The sequence below is a fragment of the Gymnodraco acuticeps genome, unplaced genomic scaffold (genome assembly GCF_902827175.1).
Source record: "Gymnodraco acuticeps unplaced genomic scaffold, fGymAcu1.1, whole genome shotgun sequence".
NCBI lineage: Eukaryota > Metazoa > Chordata > Actinopteri > Perciformes > Bathydraconidae > Gymnodraco > Gymnodraco acuticeps.
Genome location: NW_022990389.1, coordinates 85,884 through 110,657, shown reverse-complemented (window position 1 = coordinate 110,657; position 24,774 = coordinate 85,884). Strand labels below are relative to the sequence as shown.

General features: G+C 41.9%; 1 protein-coding gene across 1 annotated transcript in view; it reads right to left on the bottom strand.

The window, feature by feature from the left end:
• The window catches only part of LOC117551548 (vacuolar protein sorting-associated protein 13B), a gene marked incomplete at its 5' end in the record, with an annotated part of 227,326 nt that overhangs the window by 119,358 nt on the left and 83,194 nt on the right, over nt 1–24,774 (bottom strand). The window contains 3 exon segments of the mRNA XM_034224450.1: nt 9,488–9,631; nt 12,833–12,959; nt 18,555–18,758. Coding sequence (XP_034080341.1) covers nt 9,488–9,631; nt 12,833–12,959; nt 18,555–18,758 — 475 coding nt within the window.

Below are 24,774 nucleotides of genomic sequence, written 5' to 3'. Positions count from 1 at the left end.
ACCTTTTTGTTTGACATTAGCCATTATAAATAATATGGCCATCTGAGTGTGTGTGTTACTGTTTGTGGTTTGTTTTTAACTGTGTAATACAGTTAATGATTCCAAATGTTAGAGTTCCTTATTTTCATACCAAAACTTGCACGACTGTTAAAAATAAATAACAGCAAAAACCGAAACCGTACCGAACCGTGACCCCCAAACCGAGGTACGAACCGAACCGTGACTTCTGTGAACCGTTACACCCCTACTAATAGGCCTACGTTTGCACTGTGGACCAACACTATACATTGACGGGGAAGGGGGTAGCAATAAAGATAACACCATTTTACACAACATAACAGAAATAATATCGATAGCAGCGTCCCTAGCAACCATCTTAGTAACAATGAAAACGTTGAATGGACACAATTTCCTGAAGTAATCTTCGTAATAACTAGCAAACTAAAGATCATGTACACCCACTGCACACATAATCTTAAATAACAACTCATATTTCTCGCATGAAATGACATCAAAACGCATTTTAATGACCAAACTAACCTTAAAATAGGCATTTTACACCGAGAATAAAACGAAGGTCGGCCATGTTTTTTTTTCTGCAGGGAGAAATTTGAAGATCACATGACATAGAAGCCAGCCATTGGAATGAATGGTGAAAAAAAACGTAGGCATCTTACAATTTCAGAGGCGTTTTTGTAGAAATACTACGTCCTACGTTGTGGACCAACGTAGTTATTACACGTTTTTTTGTGAGACTGGGTTGGATATACCCACAGTATAACAATTTCAGGATCATCAGGCTGCATTGGTCAGAATTGAGAATTGTATTTTTAAAAGAACACCTGTAATTCATTTTAAGTAATTGCACGCAGGTACGTGTTTCTGTTCTGGCTGAAGTTCTTGCAACTCAAATAAACAAAAGAATGGTAGTGAACTGATCCAAGTGTTGGAATACGTGAGGTGCATGCGTTTACTCTTCTTTGTCAAGCACACCTGACTCATCAAAGCAGCTTCAAACAGACAAACGGAAACAGTTGACGCATAAAATCAAGCCCACCACTGAGCAGTCTCAGTAGTTCAGTAAACCACAACACCTGCAAAAACGTTATATTTATATATATATATATACTATTTATTTCCCCCACATACATGTATGAACGCATATGTAAACCCTCATGCATACTCTAGCACACACATGCACACACTTGAGTCCTCTGTACAGGAACCAATACTCTCCATCACCTGTTATTCTAGGTGGACTCTTGCTTATACAGGTGTAAAGAAAAGATCAGTGTCCTCTTATTACCTCTTCAGACAAGAAATGTGTTTTTTTTACTGCACAAAGTCTATGGTATGTGTGTACATGTGTGTGTGTGTGTATTAGTTGGCCTGGGGTGCCCTGCCTTTACTCTCCCGGGTGTGTGACCCAGGTTCCCTTGCAGGCAGAGAGAGAGGGCAGTCCTGACTTCTCCTCACCTGAATAGACATCCGATCCCAGGGTTCACGGTGGGGCCCGCTGCCTTTCCTCAAAGGCGCCATTTGTTTCCCTGCTCTAATAGAATTCCTACCTTTGTGATTTTATCAGGAGTTTTTACGCCAATTTTGCCAAAACTGATTGAGGAGAGCGCAAATTCAGCTGCTACTGATCTCAAATAGATTGAGTTTCCAAGGGGCTAATTTAAGAATGTGCCACAGCTATGCCTGTGAAGAAGGTTGGGGTTGGGGGGGCTGAACAGGCAAGGTGAGTTGTTATGACTGGCTGTCAATTACCAGTTGATTCACACAGGAGGGTCAGAGAGACATGAACAAAAAAAAGAAAAAGAAGTGCAGTGAGATGAACACTGCCTATGAAAATATGTATGTTTAAGATAAGCTGAGACAACGAAGCTTACTTAACAGATGTAAGGCAGCCAAAATGGAAAAGGAGATTGCTGTGCAGGGAGCCTTATTTATTATTGCTCTGAGCAGCAACAGGGCGAAGGAAAATAGTGCTAAGCAGGATGGGAAGAGGTCAGGGTGAAAGGGATCTGGCCCTCAGAGAGGGTTAATAGCCAGGTCGACTGGTGAAGAGCCAACCTCTAAGGAACGACTGCTCCCACATGTACGGACAAATGCATTGCAGAGCCAGGAATCAAAGTAAACAGGATTCAGACTCTTTTTCTCACTGTCATCTCCGTGGGTTTCTCCCTCTGTCATTTGGACCTCCTCACTCAAGCGGTCTCTACTCTCATACAATCTCTCTTCCATGCTTTGGGTTTTCACTCTCATCACATGTCTCCCTTTTTCTTTTGGCCAGCAGAGCACATCAAAGCTCCCCTGACACCTCACTGTCCTGGAGAGGTCGGAGGTTGAGAGAGAAATATCAGTTCTCAAAAACTCAACTGCTACGAAACAATAAGAAACATTCATCACAGAGGAGCGGCCTTGGAAATGGTTTACTTTAAACATACATAGACAAGGGGCCAGCCCCAGGTCGCACACTGAGCCAAGCATGTCAACAACACCCTGGCTAAGATAAGCCATGTGCATTCAGCTAATATTCCTACATGAAAGTTAGCTACATTGTTATACAACAGGGTTACCAAGCTTCAATTCTCCCGCGGTGTAACAATTAGTAGCACTGAGAGCGAAGACTGGGCTGCAGAAAGGGCTTTGTTTCACAGGCTTTATTTATTTAGTTCTATGCAAGTGTAGGGAGATTCAATGTATCTTTGCCGGAAGTTGATCTACAACATATAATTCTTTCTCAAAACAAAACTAAATATAAGAACTACGAAAGCATTTTTAAATCTATAAAACGCTTATACAACATAAAATGACCTTCACTGTCCAAATGCATGTAACTGAAGTCGAGTGTGGTTATGTGGAGAAAGAAAACACATGCAGCAGAAAAACACTGCGTCCTTCCCACTGATGACCTGGACTGAGAAACCACGTTCCTCCTCCAGCATGTTCCTCCTCCAGCACGTCCCTCCTCGCTGAACGTTCCTCCCCGCTGAACGTTCCTCCTCCAGCACGTTCCTCCTCCAGCACGTTCCTCCTCGCTGAACGTTCCTCCCCGCTGAACGTTCCTCCCCGCTGAACGTTCCTCCTCGCTGAACGTTCCTCCCCGCTGAACGTTCCTCCCCGCTGAACGTTCCTCCCCGCTGAACGTTCCTCCCGCTGAACGTTCCTCCTCACTGAACGTTCCTCCTCCAGCACGTTCCTCCTCGCTGAACATTCCTCCCCGCAGAACGTTCCTTCCTCCTCGCAGAACGTTCCTCCTCGCAGAACGTTGCTCCTCGCTGAACGTTCCTCCTCGCTGAACGTTCCTCCTCGCTGAACGTTCCTCCCCGCTGAACGTTCCTCCTCGCTGAACGTTCCTCCCCGCTGAACGTTCCTCCTCGCTGAACGTTCCTCCCCGCTGAACGTTCCTCCTCGCTGAACGTTCCTCCCCGCTGAACGTTCCTCCCCGCTGAACGTTCCTCCTCGCTGAACGTTCCTCCCCGCTGAACGTTCCTCCCCGCTGAACGTTCCTCCCGCTGAACGTTCCTCCTCACTGAACGTTCCTCCTCCAGCACGTTCCTCCTCGCTGAACGTTCCTCCTCGCTGAACGTTCCTCCTCGCTGAACGTTCCTCCTCGCTGAACGTTCCTCCTCGCTGAACGTTCCTCCTCGCTGAACGTTCCTCCTCACTGAACGTTCCTCCTCCAGCACGTTCCTCCTCACTGAACGTTCCTCCTCCAGCACGTTCCTCCTCGCAGAACGTTCCTCCCCGCTGAACGTTCCTCCCCGCTGAACGTTCCTCCCCGCTGAACGTTCCTCCTCGCTGAACGTACCTCCTCCAGCACGTTCCTCCTCGCTGAACGTTCCTCCTCGCTGAACGTTCCTCCTCACAGAACGTTCCTCCTCACAGAACGTTCCTCCTCCAGCACGTTCCTCCTCGCTGAACGTTCCTCCTCGCTGAACGTTCCTCCTCGCTGAACGTTCCTCCTCGCTGAACGTTCCTCCTCACTGAACGTTCCTCCTCGCTGAACGTTCCTCCTCACTGAACGTTCCTCCTCACTGAACGTTCCTCCTCACTGAACGTTCCTCCTCACTGAACGTTCCTCCTCACAGAACGTTCCTCCTCACAGAACGTTCCTCCTCACATCGCTGAAACAGCCTCTGCTCTGCTGTTCCCACTGCGTTAGTCCAGCTCTGCGTCAGAGTGCAGCTTAAATGGTTCAGTAATATCTACACACTGTCAGGGTCTAGCAGAGAACCCCCCCTCTCCCTTGTCAGCCAGCTAGCTTAAACTAGCCAGCTCTTGAAGGAGCAACACTTTGTCTACCAGGGGCTGTGCCAGTCCACCAGGAAGAAAATACACGAATGAGAGGAACAAGACGACAAGCGTGGAAACTTAAGGAGAGACACAAAAGAGGAATACAAGATGAGTTGATGATGCAGGTGATTGAGAGGTAAAGTAGATAAAGGTGGTAGATAGTATACAGCCTCACAGTGCACACATATGTGGTAATTGATTCACAAAGGAAGGGAATAAAAGGAAAGAAAAAGAAGGGGAGAGGAGGAACAGAGATAAGGCAGGTAATGGGTGATTGAGAGGTTTTCCACATGTGTGTTTACTAAAAACTGTAATCCAGAGGTTCCTATGAGGCCTGATACCTTCTCCTGAGCGTGGATGTGTGCACTGGCATCAGTGTGTGTGTGTGTGTGTGTGTGTGTGTGTGTGTGTGTGTGTGTGTGCGTGCGTGTGCGTGCGTGCATGAAGGTTGGAGGAAGTCTAAAGCCCTGTTTCCCATGCGTGTAATCATCCCAGGATGAGGTGGAGGATGAAGCCGGGCGGGACTTCCCCTGCACCAGAGGGTATTTTTCTCTCACTGTGGTACAAGCACATGGCTGACACAGGCTGCCTCTGCCTGTGAGGGACAGGGACATAGTAACATGGGACCAGGGAAGTCATATTTTAAATGTTCTATTCTGGATTTTAACCAGTTTGCTGGGACATTACTAAAATACTTTGGGAGCTTGTCATTGTGGCATCAGCATGACAGCCAGACAGCGATGCCAATGATGAGAGGTTACACTATAACATCTGCTCAAAGGGAATGGATGGCATTGAGGTATCAAATAAACCATTTGATTTGTGTTCTTTCTGTGGAGAAAGAAGTGGTGATTTAGACAGCCTGGAAGGAGGAGCTGCCGGGAAAGATGAAGACGTGCACACTTTCACACAAGGTCTATAACTTCTCAAATAATGTCAATTGTAGATCTGACACACATAACTCAAACTAACAAAAACACACAGGTCAGCTGTTCAGGCAATAAGCAGTATTACAGTACTGGCAAATCACAGGCTGCAGGCAGATACAATGCAGACAATGTGGGGACCATGTGTGTGCATGTGTATGCACATGTGTGTGTGAGGGTATACATTTGTGTGTTGCTGGGTGACAGTGCCGATGACAGAGCGGTGAGATAAGTCCCATAAGCCGCCCTATCATCTATTCATAGCTCCCTGACTGTGGGACCTCCTGCTGCTGAAAGCAGCCTGATCTCAACCCAGCCTTACTTTATCATCATTACAATCGAGCTTAAACACAGAGGAGAAGTCAAACTGTGACGGACTGTGGCTAATGCTGCGATAAACATCCAATAATGCTTTGACACAAAGAGCAACAAATCTGCCTTTGGACGGCTTAGAAATCATGTTGCCATTGCTTTGCATCTGAATTTTGATTAAAGCAATGCACAATGACACATAATGATTATGAGAAAATGAAAATGTTGGATAGCGTCTGCATGTAGGTATTCGAGTGTAATAATACAAGTGTGTGTGAGAGTGGCTAGATTCTCTTTTAAAAACAGCAGACACAAGGCTCACACATATTGCCCACGCGCCTGGCTCCTCTCAGCACTGCCAGGGAACCAAAAGCCCCAACAAAACAAATTCATTAACCCAGACAATAAAACACAGCTGTGAGGGGCGAGGGGAACTGTTTGAAATCAGTGTCCAGGAACAGGGAGAATCTACCACTTTACAATAAGACTACCCTTATAAAGGATTCATAAAGGGTTATTAATTAGGTTGTAAACACTTTATTAATCATTAAGAACCATTTATAAACCAGTTCTAACAACATACATCAACACAGGCTCGCTATTTGGCAAGATGACTAAGCCTTATATTGACTACCTAGCTTACTTCATCTTCTTCATCAGCCAGCATCCTTGGTATCTGTTGTTCACTGAGTTGATTCCCCCCCCATCCATCTTGATGTTTCTTGGCATCTCTTTATGACCATTTATTTACGAGTTATTAACGTTTATAGCTGCCTAAAGGGAGCCTTGTAAAGTGTAAAACACATTCCCATTTATTAATGAGTTACTACCATTTCTAATAAGGCTTAGCAGTACAGATACATGTGGGCTCACTATTTGGCAAGCAACCGGTCACAGTCACCCTGTTTATCTCATGTCTTATAAAATCTTATTAAGGGTTTATAAAGTGTTCACAACCTAATTAATAAATGAATGACAAACTATTCGTAAACCCTTTATAAGGGTAGTCTTATTGTAACGTGCTACCCAATCTGTTCAAGGCAAACAGAAAGTTCTCAAAATGTCTAAGAAAGAAACAAATCAAAATAAAAAAGAAAGGAAAAGATGTGGACATAATAGAGAGTGAGTAAGAACAGTGTTTCATTTGAACCATTGCTGGGGACAGAGCTGCCTGAGAGCGGGGAGGCTTTACTGAAGCACAACAACAAAAATAATTCCCCTGCACCACAGATCCAGGATCTGCTTTTAATTTAATCCTTTGAACAGGTTGTATAAAGGAAGTACAAACAAAGCTGTCAAATATTATAAATACCATTATAGAAGTTGGGTTTGAATTCAGAAAGAAAAGAAGAAGAAAGACAGATACATGCACCAAATCCAGATTATGATCTTGTGGAAACTGGGAATGGAAATACATCTGAGTTGTATGATTATTATTTGTAAGCTGTTAGCAGGGGGTGGACAGCCATCTGGTTTATTATATCAAGTTAGTCTATTCTCACTACATTTAAAACCTTTACCTGTTCCAGATTCATACTCCAAACAATGGCAATGCACATATTACTGATATTATTTGATTGTGGTGTGTCTAATGTGTTGGCGGGGGGAGACAGGCTGCAGGCAGAGCACACTGCGAGTGAAGTGAAGCAGCCCTCCAGAGCTGGGGTCTGTAGTTAAAGTCACCACCAGAGGGCTCTGCAGCTCATAGAATGAGCTTCTGATCATTGGTTAGTCACACCGCCCCCCCTTCTGTGGGCCTGGCCAAGCAGCCGGACACATGCAGCCGCCAAAAGACTTACGACACCGAGATAGATGGAGGTTCAAATAGTTTTACAGTGAGTGTCCAAAAAGTCAAAGCTCCAGGAAAAGCTCCATGCTCTGCAGCTGCACAGAGGTGAAGACACACACTGACTGACCTCAGTGTTAATGATACTGTTGTGCTCCATTATGGCACTACTATAAAACAGAATGGGTAAAAAACATGGTACAGTGCACCTGAAATGAATATGGTATAATAAAAGTGAGAGTTTCCAACAACTGTGACAAAAAGGAAATATTAAAGGAAAGCTGAGGAATGTTCCCAAGCATATATTCTACATAGTTCAATAGTAGATGGATGATCATTATATTACATCACTCTGTACCCGTGGGTCATTTACATTTCACTCAATCCAGTTGAAGGTAACAATAACACAGCGGTTAGATTTGGATTTCGGAACAAAAATGTGACTGTTCCAATCTCTGGATTAACTAGGAAACATGGCTGGGAAAAAAACATAACACTTAGCAGCTACTGTCACAGTGCCGTTGAGCAATACCAGTAATCCCCAGCTCTTCAGGTTTGAGTTGCTCAGCACAAATGCACAGAAAAAGTGTAATCATACAGGAAGGGGTTTGTTGTGGTGAAGGTGTTTGCCTTGAGAAATAAAGGTACAAAATAAATAAATACATTCATAGAATAAAGCTGAATCTTTTTTTGTGTGCGTTGATTTCTAATTTCTCTAACCTTTGCCAATGGACCTCCCAGAATAGCAGCTTTCTGAACTGACTTGAACCTGGATGAACCCTCTGCAGCCGTTAGCTGCCCCTCAACAGAATCAAGCCATGAATCACTACAAGTCAGGGGTGAGGGCTCCGAGATCACCCAAATGAAAACCAGATGCACCGCTAGCACCTCCTTAGGACTAACTGTATAAACAACTAAATAAATGAATAAATAAAGAAGCCCGTTAACTTAAAACAATGTCTTCTCTCATTCGTTTATACAGTGTTGCACTTACAAATCTGACAAACACTATTGACTTGATTGTAAGAATTTATTTACATTTTGTTTTGCTTCAAGGTTTGCTCTGTGAATGAACATGAAGCAATAGTAATGCTGCTTGTATTGTAGGGCTGTGCAATTAGTCGTATTTTAATCTCAATTACGATTTTGGCTTGCAACGATTACGAAAACAACGTAATCGAAATAAAACGATTACTATTTTAAATAAAATAGTTGAATTATACTTAAAGTTCAGGGTAATCAACTGTTAAAAACATACTGTTTTAATGTTTTTTTTCAATAAATGGATGTTTTCAAAGTAAATGGATAATCGTTTTTAATAATTGTGATATCAATTATTGACCAAAAATAATCGTGATAATGATTGTTGCCATAATATTGTATTGTCACTATGAATTGATAAAGCGCATTCATAATGGCAGCAGAAACAAAAAGCGATCCCTGTTTTTGTGTTGGAAAAACACATTTTCACTTTTAACTTCATGAAAGCCTCTACAAGGTCTGAGTCATCTGACGCATTCGCTGCACGTCAGCACATACATCCTCTCCAAAAGAATCCCAAGAAAAGATAGAAGTAAATCACCTCTGACTTAATCTAACCCCACTCCCCCTTCTTCTCTCCCCTGTCCCCTTCCCTCCTCTACGACTCCCATCTCACCACAGCTGGTAAATATTGTTATATTGTGTTCCATTAGAACGCTTTATTAAGCGCTCAGACGGGGCAAATGGCGCCTTGGAGCTCCCTATCCTGTAAACACTAGGAAGTGCCCTGAAAGCTGCAGCTGAGTACAGCACAGTAAACTAAGGTCACATGAGATAACCGCCTTACTCCGAGTGAGTAAATATTTAAATGTTTTACAGCCATCCAAAATAGTGAGGGGCACTGTATCGGGATGTAAGTGGGGATGTTTCTTTGAGCTAAACTTGCAAAGCCTCGTGTAGAGATTTGTACATGGATTCATGTTAAACTGTGGTACTTCATGAAGATTAACAAGATGACAATCATCAGCAAGAGAGAGCATCAAATGTGAGCAAAGAAATACAACTAGCACTATTTGAACTTTTGCATGTGTGTTTCTGGGTAAAGCATAGTTCATATATGATATATTTCCGCCACACTGAAGGATTGAGAGGACTAACTTGATTGTTGTTGTTGACGTACCTCAGCACTTTTCTCAGGAGTGTCCATCCCCACCATGTTTTCTGTGAGGAGCTGCTGGAGGAGCTGCACCTGGGCCACGCTGAGGTAGAAATCCAGACTGCTGGTCACATTCACCTCCAGAGAGTGGCCACACACCACTACCTCCTACAGAGATGAAGGAGATAGGACAGGGGGAAATGAAAAGAAGGACGTGGAAGGAGTGAGCAGGAAAGTCTTGCAATAACACATCAGGATTGTTTGTGACCTCGTGCACTTTTATCTTGTTTTCAACTTGTATTCTCTTGGTCTATTTGCCTCCTATTTTGCTCCCTTTAGCTTGGTTGTTCCCTCCTTAACCTATTCACCTTTCCTCTGCAGGGTCCCACCCACAGCCAGCAGTTCAGACCTCAGCCTGGAGGCTACATCTAACAGGATATAACTCACTAACACCCCCGGTTCAACCACACACATGGGCCAGACCTACAGTAACGCCGCACAGTGGTCTTTGGCAACTACTGAACATCCTCTGTTCAGACCCACTGTTTGATTTATGTGTCATTAATATCACCATTTCTGTCAGGGTTTTCTCATTGAAATGTCTACAGCCTCTTACATGTATAACCCTTATGATCATTCTATCAGTACGTTTTAGTAGACTAGAGCACTTAGTTGGCATACAGGGAACTGCTTTAGACTGGTTTAGGTCCTATCTATCTGAACGCTCTCAGTTTGTACGTGTCAACGATGAATCTTCGACGCAAACCAAAGTTAGCCATGGAGTGCCACAGGGCTCAGTGCTCGGACCTATTTTGTTTACATTATATATGCTTCCGTTAGGCAATATTATAAGGAATCATTCTGTACATTTTCATTGTTATGCGGATGATACTCAACTATATTTATCAATCAAGCCTGATGAAATTAATCATCTAAATAAAATTCAAGACTGCCTTAAGGACTTAAAAACATGGATGACCTTAAACTTTTTGATGTTAAACACGACCAAAACTGAAGTTATTGTACTTGGCCCGAAGAATCTACGAAACAAATTATCTAAGGATATACTAACTATGGATGGCATTAATTTGGCCTCCAGTGAGACTGTAAGGAATCTTGGTGTTATATTTGACCAGGATTTATCCTTTAACGCCCACATAAAATCAATTTCAAGGACCGCCTACTTCCATCTACGTAACATTGCAAAAATCAGGCATATCTTGCCTCAAAACGATGCAGAGAAACTAGTCCATGCATTTGTTACTTCAAGGCTGGATTATTGTAACTCTTTATTATCAGGGTGTACCAAGAAGTCAGTCAAGTGGCTTCAGCTGATTCAAAATGCTGCAGCTCGTGTACTAACCAGAGTTAGGAAAAGGGACCACATTACTCCTGTTCTGGCTGCCTTATACTGGCTCCCTATAGAACACAGGATAGAATTTAAAATTCTTCTTCTCGCCTACAAAGCCCTTAATGGGCAGGCGCCATCTTACCTTAAAGAACTCATTATACCCTACTGTCCTACTAGGGCATTGCGTTCCAAGAATGCAGGGTTGTTGGTTGTTCCTAGAGTCTCTAAAAGTACAATGGGAGCCAGAGCCTTTTCTTATCAAGCTCCACATTTGTGGAATCAGCTTCCAGTTTGTGTTCGGGCGGCAGACACCCTATCCGTTTTTAAGAGTGCGCTTAAGAATTCCTTTTTGATAAAGCTTATAGTTAGGGCTGATTAGATTCAGCCCCTAGTTTTGCTGATATAGGCTTAGTTTGTCGGGGGACATCTTACTTCTTCCTTCTCTCTGTCTATACCTGTGTACTCTCATGTTCCGATTAACCCAGCTTCCGCAAATGTCTTTCTTTTTGGTGTCTATATACGCCGGGATCCGGAGTCATGGATGATCCTGCGCTCCTCTGTCCTGGATCGCGAGCCCTGGATCTTGAGTCGTGGCTGTGGTCCTGGATCATAGGTCCTGGATGGATATCCTCGTGGATTCATCTTCCTATTATACACACATGCATTTCCAAACATTTGGACTACCTATGTTGCAAATGTATTATCTTTTCAATTTACACACGGCATCTATTGCACGTCTGTCCGTCCTGGGAGAGGGATCCCTCCTCTGTTGCTCTCCCTGAGGTTTCTCCCATTTTTCCCTTTAAACTGTGGGTTTTCTTCGGAAGTTTTTCCTTGTACGATGTGAGGGTCTAAGGACAGAGGGTGTCGTATTGTCATACTGATATTTTGTACAAACTGTAAAGTCCACTGAGACAAATGTAACATTTGTGATATTGGGCTATATAAATAAACATTGATTGATTGATTGATTGAGTAGCAGTCATTTGAATATGGAAAGTCATGATATTAAAAGATTAGAACAATAGTTACAGAATATGTTGCAATGGTGAATAAATGTAGACTTTACAGTATAAATGAAGAAAATACAAAGCACTTTAGATTTTAAAGTATAAATTAATAATTCAATAAAGATAGCTGATGGCAGAAATAGTTTGATTGCAGTTCAAAGTTAGCTGAAAAGGATTTTTCTTTTACATTGTATTAAAACATAGCTGTAATTGATATAGCCATGAGGTTCAGAGTCCTGTTTGTGTTTTTATTGGCTCTGAGTCTCAATATCTCAGGGAGTTATAAAATCACACTGTGTGTGTGTGTGTGTGTGTGTGTGTGTGTGTGTGTGAGTGTGTGTGTGTGTGTGTGTGTGTGTGTGTGTGTGTGTGTGTGTGTGTGTGTGTGTGTGTGTGTGTGTGTGTGTGTGTGTGTGTGTGTGTGTGTGTGTGTGTGTGCGCGCGCTTGTGTGTCAGTGCAAACTATGGATTAGCTGTTACGCATTGTCAGGGGGTGCGTGAGCATGGACGCGGCATCAAAGAGGCAGGAAGTCTCAGAGAGCCGTGCCAGAAAACATCAGCTGTATAAGCAGAAAGGTTTGAACTCTGTGGGTCAAAAGCCTCCATTACACAGCAGACCAGCGGAGGGACTCCTAATGAGTAAGTTACTGTATGTTGGGGAAACATGTAAATACTTCTGACATGTCACATAATTAATGTCTATTTTCATATGGACAACGGATTGAGAGAGTAATGGTTTCAATCATGGCTATAACAGGTCGGTGTCAAAGGGCATTCAATGTCAAAGTAGGTGGCATTGAAGGAAAATAAAAATATGCCACATCTGACTCACTGGGTGTGACTTTTTTAAGCAAATGCCTACATGCTCATGTAAAACATACATTACATTTGACCGTTTGAATGAGCTTGCAACAGCACAGGTGACTGTACTCTCCAGAAAATGTAGATACTTTTGAAAGAAAGATGTAACGCTGGATGTGTAAAAAGAACGGTGTGGAGTGGACTGACCTCTGCCTGACCGCAGTCAGGGGAAATGTTCTTGCTGAAGATGATGGCTGGGGCAGCGGTCACCCGGACAGAGAAGTCCGTCAGGATCGGTGTCAGAATGGCCCGCCTCTCCTGGTGCCTTCTGATACTGAACAGAGACAAACAGCATCACACTGTGGAGTTTCCAGAACTTATATGTTGCTGCTCATATTCTCTTATAAATAAGGTCAAATACTGGTTGGATTTGAACATTTGGAGATACTGCAGTCAAGGTTCTTTAATTGGAAATATATACTTCAAGCAGGTACATACAATACATGTCCCTCACAGCATCTCAATAGACGTTTTCATTTAAATACATAATCATACAAAAATCACCCCCTTTGTTTATCTACTGTATTAGGTAATTGATGTATTTTAGCCATATATTTGTATTTATTATACAAATGTTCTCTTGTCGTCCTTCATATTTTTTGTTTAAGCTGTGTGGATTAGCTGAGGGAAAACGAAAAAAAACAGAAGGCAATATTGTGAACACGTGTGTATAAATAGCTGGAACTGAAATAAAACTAAGTAAAAAATGCATGTATTCATTACTTGCTTTCCCCATGTGTACCAATGTTTTACACTTTTAAAGTAATATAACATTTATTCTACTTACTTTTTTTTTTAAAGGATTTTGAAAGTATTTATACACAATATAGACACAGAAGAAAAAAATGTAGTTGACTATGATTGATTGAAGTTGTTGAAACTTAAATGAAAAAGTTAGTAAAAAGAAAACTAATAATGACTTTAGGTGAGTGATTATAGCTTCACACTACAATACAAACTTCAACCATAATAGAACACTTATTCACTTTATTTACTAATGACTTGTTATGGTTACCAGTTGTGAAATATGTGTAACACTGTCCCATCTGCAGAGGAACACAACAGTCAAAACCACAAATGTTCAACACTGAGATTTTGTTTTGCTCTTAGCTGACAGGCAGACACATATTTCAAACTTGCTCTGGCTTTTTAAATTCAAACCAGTAGGATATAACATCTAATTTGATTTTGTCCTGCAGGCCAGACATGTGAATTATTCCCATAAGTAATCTCTCTAAATGTTGGTATAACACATTTGAGCTGGAAGTTTGAATATGGTTACAGAGAAAGAGCGAGATGTTTTTGACAAGTCTCACTCAGGAACACCCCTTCACTGTATACACAACATCAAATATAGGCATTCTCACATCAGCTCTCTCCATTTCACTAATGTTCATTCCCACAATCAACTCATATTTGTGGGAACATTTGTTAGTAGTTAAACAAATATACAAGGGGGCTTTATAAAGTGGTGTTAATTGCCACATCTGCTGCTATTAAAACAATCAAGTGGTACAGTTTCCATTATTTATAGTTGGCTAGGATTATAAAAGGATCTGTTTCTAGGTGGCCTACAGTACAGTTCTTAAGCAGAACCAATATCATATTCACTTCTGCAAACTCAAATGTGCATTACCAGTGCCCTTAAGGGATTATTTTCGGACACATTTCTCTGCGCAGAGTTGAAGGAGGCCTAATTCAGAGGTGAAATGAACTCTGAGGGCAATTGGTGTTTGCTAATCTCCCCTCAGACAGGAATTGAAACAATGAGTGTCCCGTTGCAGGGGACAGGTGCTATCATTCACCAGCACAGCTCAGAGGCGTGAGGCTCGGCTTACCAGCAATGTGGGGTCCTCTGACTGGGAGATCTGTGTGTCTGTGTGTGAGTGCACCTTCAGAATGACTTTGTTTTCACACAAAGCTACAGTGTGAACAGTCAGTGGAGATATCTGTGGCATGGGACAATGGAGGGACACAGATCAGAGCTCCATGACACAGGTCTTTCCTAGCCGGCAACTCCACACTGTGATGAGGACAGATCCTGTCAGTGGATCCATAGTGCAGGAATTTCCCCGCAAAACCTCAGGAAGCCAAGTGAGGCCACTGCAGATCTGCAACTACTGGAATTGAACCCAAAAACAGCAGAGTGAACATGCCACTAATCCAAAACTGGAGAGAGAGCTGGGGGTATCGATGTTGGGAATGAGGGAAAGGTGTGAACTTTTGAAGTGGTGTGTGTCAAAACGTGTTTAAAGAGAGGTGGTGTATTTCTGTGGCTCATTGCAGCAGACAAGTAAAGCTGTGAACTTGATTCGCCTCTCCTCAGTCTATTCTAAATCACATGTTCAGTTATGACTGGGTCGAGGTGGTGGCTGAGGTGTACAGTACAGCATGCGGGAGTACGATAAAGACCACATTCTTCCAGTGCTCCTGTCTCTGCCAGGAGAAAGGGGAACGAGGAGGCAAGCAAAGCAACCTTAAATGATATATTTGGAAACTAAAAGTGAAACTGTAACTTGACCTTCTAAGCTTGACAACACAGAAGCTTACTTATTGTTGTGAACCAAGATAATTAGCTATATGTAAATGAGAAGAGATGAAGCTCAATCTAAAAGTGACCTTTGTTACAGTATAATACTGTGTTTCATCCTTTGATTAAAATAATAAATCTTAGGCTACATGTTAGATCATCCTTTAATCAGATTCTGAATACATTTCCAGACCAGCAGTTTGTATAGAATGTCTTGAGAAACATGAGTCTACTCAAAAGGCATTTAGCATCTTGGTGAGCCCAACATCTCCCCTCATTGCCCTGTCAGACAATCTGGCCCTGTTTTCATCGACAGAGAGACAAAGTGAGAGAGAAAAATAAAGATTGTGAGGGGATTGAATCTCAGTAGCCCTGTGCTCAAATGAGCATGCAGACTCAGTAATAAAACGCTGATGTAGGTCCAGGTTTAACCATTGAAGCCCATGGCCTATGGTTCGAAAATGACATGCCCAGAATGAATGACTATATCTTCACTTCTAAAAAGGGGTATATGAATAATATTTGTTATCAAAGCAATGATACACCTGTGAGTTGGCTGTAGAAGTGTCCGAATCAATGTAGATGTTGCTGTGTCAATTCAGTCAATTCAGATGGAACATAGAAAAATATATCAATTCTAATCTCTGCCTAAAATTATTTATTATTTATAGTGAAAACCACTCTTGAATGATGGGATAGGAGCCAAAAACCTTTAGGGATCCAAACCACAATATATCATAAGTACCCTGTGTCAGGGTAGATGCTAATGTCGTGAAACTTGAATTTATTTTTAATATTTTTGGCACAGGCAAACCATTTGTTTACCATCAGTGCCATTTGACTTTTCTCAGGTACCACACTGTAAAACTCATTTTATTTCATTGAAATATCACTATAGGTATAGTATATAAGTTTTCAACTTTTTTGGAAAGTTCAGCCTGACCTCTATGCCCTTTTTGGCCACATGCGTAATGGTGCGTGAGCTGCCAGTCAGACCTATACATTACGCGGGGCCGTATCTCTGGAACCCATTGGTCCAATTGGGTGATTGACACCTCTTTGTAACATTTAGAGCCAATAGAATCGAGGGGCAGTTCATAAATCCATGTAAACATTACCATTGGTCAGTTAGAATGATGCGTATGCAGCATGCCCTGAACCAGACGCCCCAACCTGCTCAACCACATTCCACGTTTATTGCCGATAAAGGAATGATGGATTATCAGAAATCATTTCAAAGTGACACAGAGACATTGGATTAACCTTCAGCAGAATTTGTATGCTCTTGAACACAACGCTTGATCATAAAACAGCAAAGGTAAGACATATTTATTGTTATGGCTCTGAAACCGGAAGTTGTTTTCTTGCTCTTTCCTGGCTGCTAGTTCAGCAAGTTTTGTGTTCTGTTTTGGTCAAAATGGTTCATATCGTCAGTTAGCTGAGTTTCTTCCCGTTAAGTGGGTATGCATCATTAATGTGTTGTTAAATGTTAAGAAGCCCTGAGACGCTGTTTTTTGCAAGATGGCGGGGGCAGCCGGGCTTAACAGGTTTTAAAGGGCTGTAACACAACAGACCCTGGAAAAGGAAGATCAAGAAAAACTACTACTTTGAGATAGATGGTCAAAACTACTGGGGAGAGGGAGAGTACAAATAAATCAGGGTGGTCTACTAGGTAGCATCTGATAGATCCACATTATTGTCATAGTGTTATGGAGTGGAATTATTAGAGTATTCAAGTTATTCAAGTCTAAACATAAAATAGTAAATCGGAAATTTAAGAGATATTACGTTTGCCTTCATTTTATATTTAGGTTTGACTCAGGTATAGTCAGAACCTAAGCATTAATTGGCATTGACCTAACTCGGTCTCAAAAAAGACCATTTCTTTAAACCTGAAAGAGGTGACATTGTTTTGCCTTAGTTAGATAGTGTTCACAGGAAGCTGGAAGGAAATGAGGGAGGAGAGAGAGACGGCTTGCAACAGGTCAACTGCTGTCCCCTGGCCGAACTCTGTATTACAATGTGCATTGTTTGTACCTCATCTATAGTGTATTCATTTCTATACTGCTGGTTATGATGTTTATACCTTCTTATCGTTTTCAAAGTGTATATACTTTTGTTTATATCTGCCAGATGTATATATTTACATTATACTAGACATCACTCTGCACTTAACTACTTGTTCTGCACTCCTGGTAAGATGCTAACTGCATTTCATTGTCTTACACTCTGTGCAATGATCGGATCTTAAGTGGAACGGCCGGTCTGAGATTTCAGTTTCCCCAGCAGCCTGCAGCTTCTTTGAAATGATCCAATGTTATTATGTGTTGAACTTACAGTTAATACAACATCAGGTATTGGATTGTTTGTGTGCATGTGCATTGGAGAGTGCATGTGCTTGAGTGTGTCTACACGGACAAAACTGAAAAGTTGAATTAAAGGTATTATGTCAACAAATGTCACATATCTGTATTAGGTTAGTTGAAAGCTAATATTTTAAGTTTAAGTAGGTTCAACTTAATTGTATTGTTTTTAACTAACCTAATACAGTTATGTGAAATGTTGATAATACATTTACATAAAGTCAACGCTCTGGGTTTTCAGTGTGCTCTGATGACCTGAGGTCTCCATCAGGCCTCTGTTGGCTCTGCACTGTGTTCTTCCATAAGGTTATTTTTAGTTGATAGGGAACAAATCTGGAGTCTTTGCCTGTGATTTTTGGGCCTGTTCCATCTGAAAACATGAGTGGAAAAAAAGGATGTGGGCCAAGCAGGCTGTTACACTTGTGCTTGTTTTAGCTCCCGAGTCTATAACAAATGACAGGGTTTGTAATTATGACTGTGCATGGAGAGACTCCATGATAGGGCGCTAACTCAATAACTACATGCTGCTCCTACATGAAGACTGATGAGATACATTCAGAATACACACACAGCACCTGATAGGGGAGTAACAATTTCATTTCTAGCAGAAATGTGAATTATACTTGCTGTGATCATTTTGAGAGATTCATCCAAGTAGACTGAGAATCTCAATGGCCATCTTTCTGCATGCCATGCTCTTTTTGATCATTCAATCTGGAAGCATGCTATTAAAACAAAAGTTATTTAAGAATCTTAGGTAAAGCCGGGTGAATTGATTTTGTGGTGTAATGGTCACATTGGTTCACAGGTGTATTGTGCTGGGCAGTGGATGCAACGAGATTTGTATTTATTTTGAAATGCATCAAATATTATTTTTTAATTAAGAAGGAACCAAATGTTCAATTTGTACATACTTGAATGAATTATTCAAACACCTTCCCCTTAAGTGTTCACATAACATATGGAGAGTCCTGACCTGCTGGCCATGTTCCACTCCAGCGCCGGGTTCTGGGAGCTCCTCTCACTCTCTACGGACACGCCTCCTTTGGTCCCCTCCTTCTCCGGCTTCAGTTGCTCCCAGTGAGCCGTTCCAATGTTGATGGACTGGAGGTCCACCTGATACTGCCGGTCCTCCACCTCTGAACCCGGGTCACGCAGTATGCCGAGGTGCAGTGCATGTCTACAGGGAAGACAAGGACAACTCACTAACAGGCGGACAAAATAATGCATGATTTTATTTATTGTTGTGAGGGTCATATTGTCTCAGTATTTTATATGGGCAATTACAATGGAGATGACTCTAGGAGAGGACCAGGTAGTCTGTTTACTGAACCAGTAAGAGGTTCTGGCAGCAGTCCCGAATCTCTGCTGACTTCCTTCCTCCCTCTGGCTCTCTACAGGGTTTAGTAGAACAAGCTCTTCTCAGGATGATTTATGACTAAATCAAAGTTTCTGGTACAGCCAGGCCTCACTTAATAACCCCACGGGCCTCAGGTGAAATCATTTGTCTCTTAAAAGATTCAGATTTATGCCAGCTTATCATTGGCAGTAAACAGTTCTTACACCTTTGGCTGGACGGCACAGTAGTCTGGAGTCTCTTACTACCTCATTCTTTCTATTTCTGTCTCCACACAACTTGTACAGTATACACAAACAGTGTGAGGCTGGAGGAGATGTAGAGATATGTCAGCAGTGGGCAGCGCTCTCTCTGTACATGGACTGCAACAGTCAGGAGAGTAAATATGGTCGCCAAGAAACAGTGATGTCATCTAGCCTTTGAGAGATCCTGATACATTCACGAAGCAGAAGGAATAATCAAAATGTAACATCTGCATATGACATCAGGGCTTTCGATTCGTTATGATATGTTTATTTGTGCTGGTGAATTCAAATGAGAGCTTAAATGGTATAAATAAGGGCTTAAAATGGCTACAGATGTAGCGGCAGCATGAGTAGCTTTATTTGTTTCGGCAACGTCAACGGCAATTTTCATATAGCGTTTCCCCCCTTAGCCACACTGGAGAGGCCTCTACCAGAGCGTGATGTTATGACAATGAGCACCAAGTAGAAAAACAATGGCAATGGAAGATCAGAGGTGTATAACTGGATTGAGCTGGATTTGTTGACATACAAACAAGTGAAACAGATCCTTAATCAACATTTGGAACCGCATTTATCAACAGAGTATAATAAAAATCAAACCAAGAACCCCGTAAGATTTGGGTGGGATGTGTCAGTCTACATTCATTAGGGCTTTTGTAACAGTACCTCCATCACCCTCCCCAACCCCAAACTGTATTTTTCACATTAAACAAACCGCAGTTACCTCACATGCTTTCCAAATGATCTCTTTACTTCAGCTTATTTAAGAGACTCTCTTACTCATAATCAACATAACATGGGAGTCGGCAGCCAAGCCTCTGCATTGCTAAGCTGAGGGGTCATCTACAATGACATACATATATATGATCAACATTTGTCTTGTTCATGCAGCCAGTGGAAACCGTGGTGATTTAATATCAAAAGACATATTTCAGCCAATCGCAGGAAACGGGAGAGCTTCATTTCTGACAAATGAGGAGGGGAGGAATTTTGGAAGTTCTCCTTGGGGTGCAATAATAATTGAAGCCAGATTTTCTTGTTGTACATGTGGGGGGAAAACACTGGTGGTTTGACATATTTGATTGGTCATGTGAAGACCACACTGCTTGGCCAAAAGAAATAAGAGAATGCCTTGGGAAAGCACGGCACTTACTCTGCCCACCATATACACGGACACACTGAAAACATACAGAGCAAGCAGGTGGAACACACCCTGCTCCGTCTCACAGTATCAGACATCTGCCTGCCACTGCCATGTGTAAAACATAGACCAAAATGAAAATAACAAGCCATAAATGACATACTTCTGCAGATGAGGAAGGCAAGGAGGGAGGGAAGGGAGAGGGGGGAGAAAGAGAGAGAGCGGGAGAGTCTTAGTTTGCCCTTGTTCCTGAGCCAAGCATATCTTAATTGCAGGAAAAGACCACAAAAGCATTATATTTTTACAACAAAATTCTGCTATTTATAAAAACGGATCAAAAGCTCTGCAGAAAGAACGCTCAGTTTCACGGCATTCATGGCTATTATTTTAAAAACATTTCTCCTTCTTCTGACACAATTTAAACCCAATTTGAGTCCGAAAAGCCACTGGGCCGATTTCACATCAGAGCTGAAATATGAGGGCTGCCTTCCAACATTATTATGGCTCAAAGTCAAAACCTCCATCCAATTCAAACCCTGCAGTGGGAAACATCAGACACAATTGTGGAGGCATGGCAGTGTTATGGAACAAGAATGCAGAACCTGGAAAGAGAGACTCACTGGTACTTCATCACAGAGAAAATAAAAATGATGTTCTAAATGTCTTTGAACAGGAGATATGCAGACACATTTACAAATGGGCAATTAATTGCAAGTTATGTTCCTCTGTTTAGCATTCTTTGGATCTATGCACTTGCTAGGCAGAGCATCAATCATGATTTGTGTTATTAAGTAGACGTGTGGGAGGACTGATTGCTTAACATGTAGCAGATTTTGGAACGTGTGCTGAAGTGGTAATGGGATTCAAAGAGGAACCTTCTGGGCACATGCATAATGCCAGTTAATACACACATTAGCTAATGCACATGTATATACTGATAAACAGCAAATGAGCTCATGCACACACTGGTGCTGCTGCATGCCACAGAGGCCAGATGTTACCAGAGAAGAATTTACTTTTTTGTTGCACAAAACTTTCAAATAGCATCCAGACCTGGAATATAGAACTTGCATGATAGTTGAGAGTCAATTACAAAAACAATGTGTTGTGTGAAATACATTAAAAGACTGTTGCAGAAACATATTGAACAGATCCAATGGGTAAATAAGTCAAAGGTCACGTTGAAAAAGGTCAACAGTTAAATCTCTGGAGGTCCTGATTACAAAGCGAAGGGTTTCAAGGCTAACTGTGGTTCAAGGTTGTAAAACAAACCACAGAGGGACCTGGCTGGGGGCAGGGCCCGATGGTAGGCATGTGGGAGCAGTGGGCTCGATTCATGCCGAGGGGATTCTGTGGGCCAGGCTGTATCATGGCACTTGGCTTTACATGGCCTTCCCCTCTAAAGCTCCATCCATCCCCCCGTCCCCTCCCCAGGCCAGCGGGGCAGGAAGCAGCAGGGTAATACCAACCGCCGCTGGCTTCTGGATCTCGTCACTCTGAAACCCGCAACCTGAACCCACAACCTCAGACCTGTTTTTCACTCCATTTCCCCAACAATCACATGCAATACATGTCTGCTTACACGTTCAACAGAGGCAGGGGGGTGTGTGTGTGTGTGTGTGTGTGTGTGTGTGTGTGTGTGTGTGTGTGTGTGTGTGTGTGTGTGTGTGTGTGTGTGTGTGTAAGTTCCTGTAAGTGTATGTTTAACAGAGATGGGGCCCTCTCATGGTAGAGCATAGTTACCCTGTAGAAATGGTATTGAGGTCTCAGGCTTAATATGGCCAAGTCATGCTAAATTACATTTGTACGCATGATACTGTGTGTGCTATATTCATGAGTGCTCTTTGTTTTGAGCAAACTTCAACTACTGTATATTTGAACTAAAGGAGCACATAAGTGAACGGTGTGTGTGTCTGCCCAAGGACAACTTAAGGAGGAGTCATATACAATAAGTCAAGTCACCAATTCACGAGTCCAAGTCACTCTCGAGTCCCCACTTTTCGAGTCCAAGTCCGAGTCACAAGTCTTCATGTATTAATCTTAGTGGCTATATGTGTTGAAATGTAGCTGCTCCTCTACATTGCTTTTATCCTGTCATGTTATACTAATTTGTCTATTGAACTACTGTGAAGCCAGTTTGGATACAATTATTGTATAAAAGGTGCTATACAAATATAAAGCTTATTACTAATATTAATATTATTATTATTATTGTAAATGACCTTTAATATGTCTAACTATATTTAAAATGAGTTACCTTTTAGAGAAGTGATTGTATTTGTATGCCAATATTTTCGTTTTGCACTTTTATTTTGATAGTAATAACATCGGGACTCTTATTTTGAAGGAACTTTTACCGGAAGTTAATGGACAACGGAGCAGTGTAAACACTTGACATACATGTATAATGACGGATAGATGACGAATAAATGAACATATACTAAATAGTTACATTGGGTTTTTAGCACCTGGCTGATAAGGGCACAAGCTCTTACGTTGGTAATGATTGTATATAAGCAAGGGTGATCAATAAACAGATACCATCAGTTAGAGAGTCTGACCATCATTCAGCCGGAGACGCTACAATTACTATAGTGAATGTTTCAATTCTATCAATAAAGATTAAGCCCCAGAAAGCACATGGCTACTTAGCATGCAAAATGCACGTCTGTCCATCCTGAGAGAGGGATCCTCCTCTGTTTCTCTCCTCAAAGTTTCTTCAATTTTTGGGAGAGTTTCCTTGTCCGATGTGAGGGTCCAAGGACAGAGGGTGTCGTATTCATATTCTGTACAAACTGTAAAGTCCAATGTGACACATGTACAATTATGGGCTATATAAATAAACTTTGATTGATTGATTGATTGAATCACTAACGGTGCATGTCTTGCTGTGTCATTACATCTTGTTGTGGGGTCTATGCAAATGCTAAAGCAACATCTGTGAGGCGAAGAGTTTTTTCCCATTTCCCAATTCTAAAAATTAAAATGTTCAATTGTGGTTGTGAATACTCTTTCTCTGTGGAACCAACTGTTATTAAACAAACACCATTAGCCCCTAGCAGCTCCTCCACAGTATCTGTGATGAGCAAAGTGGCTTCTTAATTTGTTTTCTATGACTCCCAGAGGCTTAAAGCGGAGTCCCACTGTGCATGTGTGTGCCTGGGGGTAATTCACAAGCATTATGATTCATTAGACCTGCAATTACTTAGGTAAGTTAAGCACTCCTGCCGACGTTGGTCGCTCTGAATTGCCAGAACTTCTGAGCTGTGGATTTATGACCCCGGTCAAGTCCAAATGCTGTTAATTTGCATTTACCAATTATAGTAATTAAGGCTTGAATTAGAATGCTGAGCAGCACTCGGAGTGAGAGGGGGAAATGATCTCATGGAACATGGCGCGTCAGCAGAATGTAAGCACAAGCCAGTGAGGGATTTTATTACCTTTGGCTGCTACTAATGATTTTTGATGACTGATGATGCTTTTTCAACAGGAGTCAAACAGTGACAAAAACAACAAGAACAACAAAGCTCAAAAAAAAGTAGAGAGTGCTCAAAAGTGCTCAAAATATTTCACACTTGGCAAAAACAAGTTGCTTGTTTTTAGGCCGAGAATAACAATTACAATCTATATTTGATTGCACTTCTCACTGACACAACACCCAATAAGCATAAATGGCTGCTTTCCTGGATTATGTATAGGCTTTGATGTAGTGACATATTCCCACGAAACAAAATGGATGATCTATTCTTTTAAGTCCAACAGCATTACTCATCTCCTCTTCTGCTCCCAACAGAAGCCTGTTATTCATCAGGCTGATTGCACTTTAAAGACACTCATACTCAACCAATTATATCATATTAACACAAGCTCCTAAGGAGGAAACTATTACTTCCATACACACAATATAATCAGGGCTGTGCTGGAGCCCGTACCACCCTCAAGACAACGGTATGAGAGAGTAAGGTGTGGAGAAAGAACATAAAAGGTGAGTGGATGATGGAGGGGCCCAGCGAGCTCAGACTATCTGTCATAACAGCAGGACGAAGAGGATGGACGGACGCTGGACAACACTTCAGAAAGCAGAGGGTTGCTGAGTTTTATCAATATTGACAAAACCAGAGAACAATGACATTGACATATCCTAATACAGGCATCATTTCACATGTCAGAGAAGTAGCTTTTTTATTAACACAGTCTGTGTTAGATGTTTTGCTCTGAAGACACTTTGTCGCTACGTGTTGTGATGTCTGTTTTCGCTTCCCCTGTCGCGAGTTCTGATCGCTCAGTGATGATACTTAAATGTCTAGACTCTGTGGAATCTCAGTTTGCTAATCGATATCTTGTTTGTGCAGATCCGATAAGTAATAAGGGTATTTTACCTTGAGTTCTGTGCTAACTGCGTTAGAATTATTTAGCTCAGGGCTAATTCAGAGCCTTTGTTGTTACCCTTATG